This window comes from Anomaloglossus baeobatrachus, chromosome 3 (assembly GCF_048569485.1).
Source record: "Anomaloglossus baeobatrachus isolate aAnoBae1 chromosome 3, aAnoBae1.hap1, whole genome shotgun sequence".
NCBI classification, from domain to species: Eukaryota; Metazoa; Chordata; class Amphibia; order Anura; family Aromobatidae; genus Anomaloglossus; species Anomaloglossus baeobatrachus.
Window position 1 is genome coordinate 125,597,787 of NC_134355.1, and position 11,553 is coordinate 125,609,339.

Genomic DNA, 11,553 nt, shown 5'->3' on the forward strand with positions numbered 1-11,553 from the left:
AGAAACTAGAATGTGACCCTACAACCAGATTGAAAGAGAAATTACGTAGTTTCCTGAATGGACAGGTGACGACAGGTTTTATTACAAATAATAGGGCGGAAAAACTCTTCCCCCCTTTTCCAACCAAACCACATTGGTACTGGTTACCTAAAGTGCACAAATCTGAATCCAGGCCACCAGGGAGACCCATAGTTTCAGGGACAGGGTCCCTCACCGAGCCCCTGTCGGCATATCTAGATTGGTTGCTACATCCATTATTGCAGACTATTCCTTCCTTTGTGAGGGATACAAGTGATCTGGTGAAACAGTTAGAGCATTTTGAGTGGCAAGAAACATTCTGCTGGGCTTCACTGGATGTGGAAAGCCTTTTCACCAGAATACCACAACAACTGGGTATTAGCACCATAATAGATATGCTGAGGGGGCTGGGTGAGGATAACCTTATAAATTTTGTGGAACAAGCTCTGACATTTATTCTGAAAAATAACACCTTTAAATTTGGCCACACCTGGTTCTTACAGAGCAGTGGGGTGGCCATGGGGACCGCGGTGGCTTGTACCTTTGCAAACCTTTTCCTTGCACACTTGGAAGACAATTTGATTTACAGTCCCAACAATCCTTATATAAAGCATATAAGAAAATATTTACGCTTTGTCGACGACATACTGATTGTCTGGGACGGGGACAGAAATCAATTCGAGTCGTTTGTGACATATCTGAATTTACATAATAATTACAACATGTTGTTCACACATCTATTTGGGGGTCAGACTATAGAGTTCCTGGATGTTAAATTAACTGCCCAGGATGGGAGGATTATACGGGAGCTCTACAGAAAACCTGCCACAGTGAACACATTATTACATTATGAAAGTGCTCACCCAGGACACGTGCTGCAATCGGTCCCTTTTGGACAATTTCTAAGACTTAATAGGATTACTAATAGTCCAGATAGATTAAAAGCCCAGACCCTTGATTTGAGACATAGATTCCTAGAAAGAGGTTACCCCCTCAATCTTATTGATCAGATACAGAAAGAAGCAGAAATTAAACTTCTTTCTGATAATCAATAGAAAAGAAAACCTTGTAATACACGTGCCAAAAAACAATTGAACCGTTTTGTTTTTAATTTTAAGTATGGCCCTATGGACCGAATGATAAAAACAATCATAAACAAAAACTGGCACATTATTGAAGGGATCCAGGAATTGAAGGAAATGGCGCTTAATAAGCCTTTATTGACATATAGGCGCTGTAAAAATATCGGTGACATATTGGTCAAAAAACGTTATATGCCCCCTAAATCGTGGTTGCACCATCTTGGTCCTGTAGGTAATTTCAGATGCGGCAATTGTTCGTTCTGTGCCTCCCATAGAATGGGCAGAGTTTTAGATATCGGAGGCCATTCACACAGGGTAAGACATCTGATTACCTGCAGGACTAAAATGGTAGTATACATCATATACTGTCCTTGCCATTATTTCTATATTGGCAAAACTATACGCCAGTTATTTATCAGGTTCAGGGAACACAGGAATTCCATTGCGAGTGGAATAGGGTCTATGCGTTTAATCAATCACATAAAAAATTATCATGATGCAGATTGCAATGTGCTGACCTTTGCAGGGATTGACTTGGTTGAACCTGCGGCTAGAGGGGGTGACACCCATAAGTCTATGCTTAGAAGGGAGGCAGAATATATAATGAAATTTAATGCCACAGGCCCTTTAGGTCTGAACGATAAGAATGATTTAAGTGTGTTCCTAGGATAAGTTATCCGTACTTTTTCTATTATGGAAAAGCATATTTTGTATTTTTCTACTGCTGCATTCCTAAGATATGTTGATATGTAATGTTTTTAACTCACTTTAATTGTCTGACATCAGCCACATGGGTTATGTGGTTAAAAACGGACATGATGTCATGTTCATCCAGACCAGCTGAAGCACTTTGTAAGTGCGAAACGGCCGTCGTCGGACGTGTATAGCTCTCCCTCCCACCCACCTGCCCTGCACATGTAACCTCCAAATCCGAATAAACACGATTTTATACAGCAATAATCTGGTGAGTGCCATTCTCCTTCTATATTGGATGAAAAATGATTTATCATTCCTGTTTGTCAGATATGACTGTTGAGGTCTTCAGGATACTTGGCAGCAATCTAGTACAGATAAAGCTCTCTCATTTTCTTCAAGGGAAAGTCACTATTTCCTGAATGCTATAGGCTTTTTAAGTCCATAATTTGCAGACAGTTGTTCTCTTTGACTTTTTTCTTTTTTTGCACTGGAATGTAGAAAGCACGCTCTCAGGTTCACACTCTCAACGCATTAATTATGATGCTTACACATAATGAGTTTGAATATGTGTTTAGGTCACAGGTATTCTTCCAAGTCTGCTGGATGGTGACTGTTTCGTGAGAGCTGGAAGTCAGTCCCCTGAAATAGGAATCCTCTTTGAAGTTGGCGTTACCTATATTCGCAACGTAAGTGATTCATGGAATGGGGATGAGCGGTCTTATGCAGCACTGCCATTGCCTCCCTTTTCCCAGTCATCTCCTTTTTTATTATAGTTTTCTATAATCTTGTCACTTTGTTATGCTTAGCTAGGCAATCTTTAAAAGAAATCACCTGTCTGGGGCTGTTTACTAAAAGCACCACGCCAGTGTTATTTTTATTTCAAACGTTGGAGTGGCGCTTTAAAGGTAAGCCCCCTGCCCCCTGTTTTATACTCCACTCCCGCTATCTCACCGGAGGTCACAACTCAATGTAACTATGGAAGCCTCATTCTGGCTCTCATAGAGTTGCATTGAAACCTTGTGATGTAACTTCTGACTTCTAGGCAGTCAGAAGTTACATGCAAAAGATGGCGCCACAGGACCTCAGCGGTGCCGAAAAACGATGAAACCGTAGGAAGGTAAGTATAATACAGAGGGGCTTACATTTAAAGCATCATTTCAGCTTTGAAAAAAACAATTGCTGGAGTGGTGCTTTAAGAAAAGAGTGGGCAGCTTCAGACTCGTGATTTTTCTAACTATCTATTAGTCAAAGTGGTTGTCAGGGTCCCCAATGCCAACTTAAAGGATCCAACTTATATAAGAAAAGTCATGCCTGAATTTTCTGGTTGTAGTACCCCTGCATGAAGAGAAGGGTCCTGCAACTCCCTGCAGCCACCTGCCCACCTTCCCCCGCTGTAAAAGAAGGCATTCAAAATGCAAGAAAAAGCAGTCAAAATGTTGCAGATTAGGTTTCTGGGTCATTTTTACAATACAGTGAATACCTTTCCTGCAAAAATAATGTGTTATATTTCAAAGAAATAAAATGTAATAATTTTGTTAGGATTATATTAAAAAAATACTTGAAATATCAATCAAAATTGATCAGGGAAATACAAAACAAAAACAGCGGACATGTATAGGTAAGGGCATTATATATGCGGTATTAAGCATAATGGTGCATGTCAATAATTTATTCTATTGTTACACGTAATGGGCCAGTGTCCATCTACTAGAGTACATGTGCAGTGATATATCGCAATGCATAAAACATAATGACAATGACATGATCATAAATGTAATAAATAATACATAATTACTCTAAACCACTCCAAATCACGTTTCATCTGCTGTTGTCTCGAGGGGATTCAAATCAGTTTCCACTTAATTTTTACCATATATTGAATGCTGTAAACACAAACTCCAAAAAAGTGACTGTTATGCATTTTTTTCACCATTTTGTTTTTTAAAGGGAACCTGTTTTGGCAACTTTAAGCTGTGGCCATCACCACTAAGCCGTTATATACATCATTCCAGAATACTGTATGTAAGAGCACAGGCCTAAGAAACACTTTTATAATACTCACATAGGTGGGCATTCCGGTCCAATGGCTGTCACTGCTCTCTGGTCCGGTACCTCCTCTCCTTTGCGATCTCTGTCCTCCTTCCAAGCCCAGTGTAGATGACACGTCTATGTCATCCACACAGGCTGACATTAGGGCCGCAGGATGAGCCAGGTAAAGTGCCTGGAAATGGCACTAAGAAACAATGCGCCATATCCAGGGGTGGCTGCGGGCCACGGTTTTTAATGTGGGGGGCCCAGAATGCTTGGGCCTTACCACGCTGAGAATTCCAGCCCCCAGCTGCCTGGTTTTACGTGACTGGCTATCAAAATACGGCGGGAGTCCACAGGTTTTTTTTTTTTAATTATTTTTTAAAATAATTAAAAAAAAAATAGGCTTCCTGTGTTTTGATTACCAGCCGAGGTAAAGCCAGGCAGATGGGGGTGGCAACCTTTAGCTGTCCGCTTTATCTGCACTGAGAAACAAAAATACCGCAGAGCGCTACGTCATTTTTTTTTTAATGATTTTTTTTTAAACAACTATATATTGTGATATGTCAGTAGTTTATATAATAAAATAACAATTTACTCAAAAATATACCTACAAAGAGAAAAGTCAGAAAAACTGTCAATTTTGCAGTGGTCTCTTAATTTTTGTCAGAGCTGTGTGTATATATATATATATATATATATATATATATATATATATATATATATATATATATATATATGTATATGTACACCGTATATAGTTGTATAAAAATAAATCATTTAAAAATAATGACGTGGCGCTCCTCGGTATTTTTGATTCCTAGCACAGATAAAGCAGACGGATACAGGCTGCCACCCCCATCTGCCTGACTTTACCTTGGCTGGCAGTCAAAATACAGGAAGTCCATTAATTTTTTTAAATTATTTAAAAAATAATTTAAAAAAATGCGTGGGCTCTTGCCGTATTTTGATTGCCAGTCAGGTAAAACCAGACAGCTGGGGGCTGGGATTCTAGCCCACAGCCGCCCCTAGAAATGGCGCATTGTTTCTTAGCACCATTTCCAGGCTCTTTCCATGGCTCGTCCAGCGGCCCTGATGGCTGTGGTATGCTGGGTAATAAAGGGGTTAATACCAGCTTTGTATTCTCAGCTGGTACTAAGCCCAAAATTCATGGTGTCACACCAAATTAGACGTGGCCACCATGAATTTCTAGTAAACAGTAAAAAAAAAAAACACAACATAGAGAATTTTTTTTTATAAGAAATAAAACAAAAAAAAAACATTTAGAAACTCCATCTTTAATCTACAAAAAATCCTTAGTCTGACATAGTCCACAGGGAGAGCCATGTCAACTCTGCTTCATCACTCTGTAAAGACAAGTGTCTCTACAAAGAGAGAAGCAGGGAGAGCCATGTCAGCTCTGCTTCATCGCTCTGTACAGAGCGAAAAGCAGGCTGACAGTGAGGGTATGACTCCACTTGCATCTCGCATCGGTATCATCAGGTACGGCCTGACGCTCTCCGGACAGGAGCGCCTCAGCTGCATGGAAATACATACAGCCGACCGCTCTTGTCAGGAGAGTGTGCGGGCGTATCGGGTGATGCTGATGCTACACTCGCACAGTGACAGTCAAAGTTCAGTTAACAGGACCTTCGATGACGTCATCGTTATGTGACCAGTCTGTAAGCCAATGTCTGTACAACATTCACACCAGACTGGTCACATGGCTATGACGCCATGGAAGACCATGGAAGGTCCATTAGGCAGTGGTGCTTACCGGGGGACACAGCAATGATTGGATGCTGATGCAGAAGTGGCCGGGAGACAGAGTCTGCAGGACGGGTGGCGGAACTTGTAAGTATAATGACAATGTTTATTAGTAACTATATTCTTTATTTTACAGCCCCCCCCGCCCCATCACATAACTGTAAAGCCCGAGTTCGGTGTTCGGACACAAGTTCGCGTTATCTCGATCCCGATCTCGATCTTTACAAAACGTTCAGGCGAGGCTCCCGATCCTGAACATCGGGGGATCGCCCATCACTACTACTGGAATCTACATCAGCCTTTTTCAATATTCCTGCCTAACATCACAGAAATTAACACCGCCATCTGTCCTGAAAGAACCAGCTCCTAACTTCTAATTCCTCAGATAGTATTATGATTTGTATCAAACTGACCATGTAAATTGGAAACTGAAATCTAAACCCTCTAACTATGGCTTAACAGTCCAGAAGGATGGTGGACCTTTTTTTTTTTTATATAAAATCTCTTAACAGACTCAGGGACTTACAGGGAATCTGTCACCAGGTTTTTGCTCCCCCATCCGAGAGCAGCATAATGTACAGACAGAGACCCTGATTCCAGCAATGTGTCACTTACTGAAGTGTTTGCTGACATTTTTATCAAATCAATGTTTTCTCTGCTGCAGATCTATCACTTATACAGAGCTCATGAATATGCTGGACTACCTGACAGCACGACAAGTAGTCCTGTAATGGTAATCTCTTGATGATTAAATAGTCATTTTATCAAAAATTCACTAAGCAGCCCAGTAAGTGACACCTCACTGGAATCAGGATCTCTGTCCCTATGTTATGCTGCTCTCAGATTAGGTGTTAAAAACTTGGTGACAGATTACCTTTAAACGAATGCAGGAAACTTGAGATATGAAGCTCCATGCAAGAAAGTCCCTAATATATGCACTTGGCCTTTACTGACACTTTGTAACTGTATCCTTGTTTATGACAGAACGATCCTTTAAAAAAAGCTGTTTCCATATGTTCCCGACTGACTGTATACCACAATTCATGATTTGGCTTAATTTCTCCTTTGCAGTCAACAGGAGAGAGGGGAGACTTGAGCTGTGGTTGGACTTTTTTAAAACTCTTTGATGTGAATGGAATCCCATTACCTTCCAGGTATGATGAACGTCTTTGTTTTTTACTATTAACTCTATAAAGAATATTCCTGCTAAAGCTGGGAAATGATGACAGGATTACAGGTTTTTTCAGTTTTGGTGATAAATGGTATGAATGTAATAATTACTATCATCCCCCAAATAAATGCACAAAAAGCTCATCTGATTCCTTTAACTTAGGCGTGACGCAGATAGCCGAACTCTGTACTTCTATCTGTAAATGGAATGGACAGCATGGACGCGTCACCTCTGACCTATTCCAAGGAGGGACGCCATGTCCACAAGATCAATTTGTTTTTAGCAATCTGGCACCACAAAGTGATAAACTTATGTGAGCAGATATGGCTGTTATGTAGACTGTCAATCAAATTTCTTGCAATTTATTTTTTTATACTCTTAGTAATATCTATCCCTCCAATATTGTAATATGTGCATGATCTGTTACTATAAATTATTACGGCTGTCTCAAAGCTGAAAATAACTTTCAATAATAAACTGGGACCACTTTGCTACAATTATAGAAAGTGTCTGAGAACATAAAGCAATGTAGCAATTGGAAAAGGGTAAGTCCATGAATTCACCGGAAGGTTGTGTGCAGGAAATTTATAACTAAGCCCGTGACTTTATGACGTGGCCTGTACTCCTGAAAGAAGACTATTTTATTTGGTCGTAAAGTTGAATCTACAAGCCAGAGAAATTGTAAGCTGCTAATTGCCCAGAAGCGAGGTGTAAACTCTCTCCACTGGCTGCTCATTCATTACTGGTGATGCCTTTTATTATATGATATAGCCATTATATTTTATGAGTCTTTTAAAACTCATAACTGACTTGGGATATGCAGGAGATTATTTAAAGGCTTTTCCATAACTACATAATTTCCATATGAACTGTGTAACATTCACAAAAGTTAAAATTGGCCATTGTGATCACACTTATTTTACTCGCACCTCTTGATGCGACAGTCTTGGAGTGTTTTTCCCTTGGATTTATAACACTCCAAGCCAATATATGGTGTATGTGCTGTCCCCTTACATGATGAGGTCACTGAGTTCATTGAGGTCCCGTGAGGTCAAGTTACCTGTGGTCACAGATGGAGGACCATGGGAACTTCCCGTTATGGCCGCAACTTACCTGAGTGATGTCACCATTGATTGTGCAGCTCACTCAGTCTCTGCCTGAAGTTACAGCATGCAGCCATGATCCGTGATCACGCGCTGTGACTTCAGTAATGTAGCAGAGCTGGAATCGTTGTGGGACCTAGTGTGGATTATGGCAGACCTGTGTTTTTGGGGTTAATAAAGGGATGAAAGGGGGTGTTGTTTTATATTTTATTTCAAATAAAGGATTTTTTTTTGTTGTTTGTGTTTATTTCTGTTCACTTACAGATTAGTAATGGGGGGTCTCATAGATGCCTTCCATTACTAATCTAGGGCTTAGTGGCAACTGTGAGCTGCGATTAACCCTTTATTACATCGATTGACACTGCACCAGGACAGTCGGGAAGTGGCGGGTAAAGTGCTAGGATTTGCGCATCTAATGGATGCGACGATCATGGGCAGCTGCAGGCTGCTATTTTTAGGCTGGGGCCCAATAACCATGGGTCTCCCCTGCATGAGAATACCATAGCTTAGCTTATAGGCATAGCTTGTTTTGCAAAGAAGAAAGGGCAAAAATGTCAGCCTCTAGATGTGCAAATATTGTAGAGACAGACCCCAAAAGACTTGCAGCAGTAATTGCAAAGTATTGACTCCGGGGGATGAATACAAATACAAGTCACAATTTTGAGATTAGGAAATATCAGTTCCTTTAGGCTAGTTTCACACTTGCGTTGGGTTGAATCCGCTGGATCCGTTGCGGCGTCGTTTTGACGCATCCGTTATTTTTGTGGTGTCAACGGATGCAACGGGTCCGTTATTTCAGCTAACGGATTCCTGTGAAATAACGGACTGTTGCAGCCGTTAGGCGTCCGTCTAACGGAATCCGTCAGCTCTGTTTTATTTCTTTTTTCATTTTTTTCCATTCTGGGCATGCTCAGTATAAATTATCGGAATCCAGCAGCGGATTCCGTTGTTAAGCACTTAGCAATGGAATCCGCTACCATAGGGAGCCATTATAAATTTTAACGGAACCAACGGAATCCGTTGGTTGGCGTCATTTTGACACAAGCATTTAACGCTACATTCTGCGTTGCTTCCGCAACGGAGCATCGGCCAACGAAAACAACGCAGGTACTTTTGGCACAATCCGTCATCAATGCAAGTCTATGGGAAACAACGGAATCCGTTAACGGATTCCGTTGTTTCCCAAGACAGCGGATTGCGCCAAAAAAAACAACAACGCAAGTGTGAAAGTACCCTTACACTTCACAAATATGTGCTCCTTAATGATGTATGTCACATAAAATCCCAATCAAATACATTTAAATTTGTGAGTGTAGCATGAAAAAATGTTGAAAAGTTCACGGAGTATGAATACTTTATCGTTACTTCCAGGGCTTATTGGTTTTTTTACACTATATATAGTTAATGAGATTGGCTTTGTGTTTAGGGTCATTATCCTGTTGCAGAATACAGTTGAAGCTAATCCAGTACACAAGTGAAAAATTACTGAAGCGTCAATCAGCGCTTATTTAACAGTCTGAAATTAGCTTGTGTAAATATTTCTGTGTGATCATGCAATATGTTAGCATTTAGGACCCCACTTTTACTTTTATCCAGGCCACACTTTATCTCTAACTGGCCCTGCATCTATCTTGTAAATCATAAGTTACTATCTAATTAACAATTTATTGCTTTTTTGGGGTCAAATTGTTTTGTTTTTTTTGCTAAACTGTGGCAAAGTTGCAGTATTGAAGACACCCTTATCAAGTGCTCTGTCGCTTTGGTTGCTGCTCCAATACAAGGTTCAACTATTTCTTTGCCATAACCTTTTAATTTTTCACATATTAATCTGCTTTCTTATTTGTGTCAAGGACATATGAACTTTCATTAAATGGTGGAACTCCGCATGAACGAGGAGTAGAAGTTGATCCATCTATTTCAAGACGAGGTATTTGATGACAAATTCACCAGACTTAAGTATTATTCACATTTTTTTGCTTAAATCTCAAATACGCTGTGCATACTATAAGACCAAAAACATTTTTTTTCCATTACGTTTCTATTAATTCAGATAGTAAACAGTGTTGATGGAATTAAATATATGAAAATCTGGCACATAATTGCTTTTTTGTAGACTATGAAACTTCACTGTAATTTATGTTTTAGCAAACAGTGGCGTCTTCCATCAAATGATTACCCAGAGAAGACAACCCCGACTTCTAGTGAAAATCAGATCGCTGAATACAATAAGAAAAGAAATGCTAAAGTAAGTGTATAGCTCATTTGATGGGAATTGGGGGGAGTAGATTTTGGGGTCTGCAGTTACATGGAACATATTGTAGTCAGTCACATAATGTTGACTATTATTATTGTGTAATATTATTGAGAAAACGAAGGTCTGATTAGGTGTGCTCTATTAATATGGCTGCAAGTGATGCTCTTAGTTGTCATTTTTCCTTGTCACCAGACTTTTGGCTATCTTTCAGTTCTACATTATTTTGATGGGTGGAATACTACCTTAATTCTTATTACCTTGTCTTTTAAAAGGGATTATTCAAGAATGTAATAAAATGTCCCCATCACATAATTCAAACAGCAGTCCATAACAGTCATGTGTCTTCGCGAGAAAACTCCTCCCAGTGCCTCTGTTTCATCTGATAGGGGGAAAAATGGAGGAAAAACTTGGCACTACTCATCTGACAGGAGCAGGATTGTAAGCACACATATCTCTGTCAGCCAAAACCAAGTGTGTGACTCGAGAAGAAATAAATCTTCTCAGCTAAGAACAGAGAACTAAAGGTGGAGAAAATATCTTTTGTGCTGAGTCAGCTGAGAAGATTTCTGTCACACACTTCTCTCACGAAGGTATTTATGCTTACGGGCCAGCTTCTTACAGTTTAGACAAAGGTAGCGGGAGCATTGTTTCTTCAGACTGTAGCCCATCCTGACACATGACTAGGTCAGTCTGCCATGTGAATTATGTGATGGCGGCATTTTATTACATTCTTGAAGAAATTCTTAAAGACCCATTTACATAGGTTATCTATGCTGAGATAAAAAGCATAATCAAAGGCAGCATTATCCTACATAAATGTACTGCCAATAACGATATTATTTGAATACAGAATGATCTGAAATGGCCAGTGTAAATCCGGTATTAACCTGAAAACATTCAGATAGTGAAAAGATAGAAAGTAAGAGATCCTGTAGACTCTTAGATCATATGTACATAATCAGTAACATGTGTTTCTTGTAGTCTGCTCCCTGAGACATTGGTTGGCAGCATGTGCCATGCTCCACTGTTGGTGTTTTACCGGCAAATCCTCGGTGATGTGCTTCTGAAAGAAAGAAACAACATGCAGAGCACAGGTACAAATGCATCATGTTGTGTTTAGTTTTATTTAATCTATATATATACCGTATTTTTCGGACCATAAGACGCACTTTTTTCCCCCAAATGTTGGGGGAAAGTTGGGGGTGCATCTTATGGTCTGACTATAGGGCTGCGGCCGGGAATGAGGGTGCTGCGGGTCATCGGGGGCACGAGCAGGCTGTAGCAGCGCCTGCTCGTGACCACGTGGGCCCGCTCATTACATATGCACGCCCAGCCTCCCGCCCATTTCTCAGTGCAGAAGCCGGCGCTGACAGGTGGGCGGGAGGACGAGCGGGGACGTGCGCATAGCAAAGAGCCGGCCGCATGATCACCCCT

At 40.4% G+C, this 11,553-nt stretch overlaps 1 protein-coding gene across 2 annotated transcripts in view; it reads left to right on the plus strand.

Annotated features, from left to right (window-relative positions):
- Positions 1–11,553, plus strand: part of NPHP1 (nephrocystin 1) — a 224,573-nt gene that overhangs the window by 178,641 nt on the left and 34,379 nt on the right. For both annotated transcript variants that reach the window (XM_075339427.1, XM_075339426.1), the window contains exons 14-18: positions 2,372–2,482; positions 6,663–6,745; positions 9,716–9,792; positions 10,011–10,110; positions 11,101–11,213. In XM_075339427.1, the coding sequence (XP_075195542.1) occupies positions 2,372–2,482; positions 6,663–6,745; positions 9,716–9,792; positions 10,011–10,110; positions 11,101–11,213 (484 nt within the window). The remainder of the gene's footprint in view (positions 1–2,371; positions 2,483–6,662; positions 6,746–9,715; positions 9,793–10,010; positions 10,111–11,100; positions 11,214–11,553) is intronic.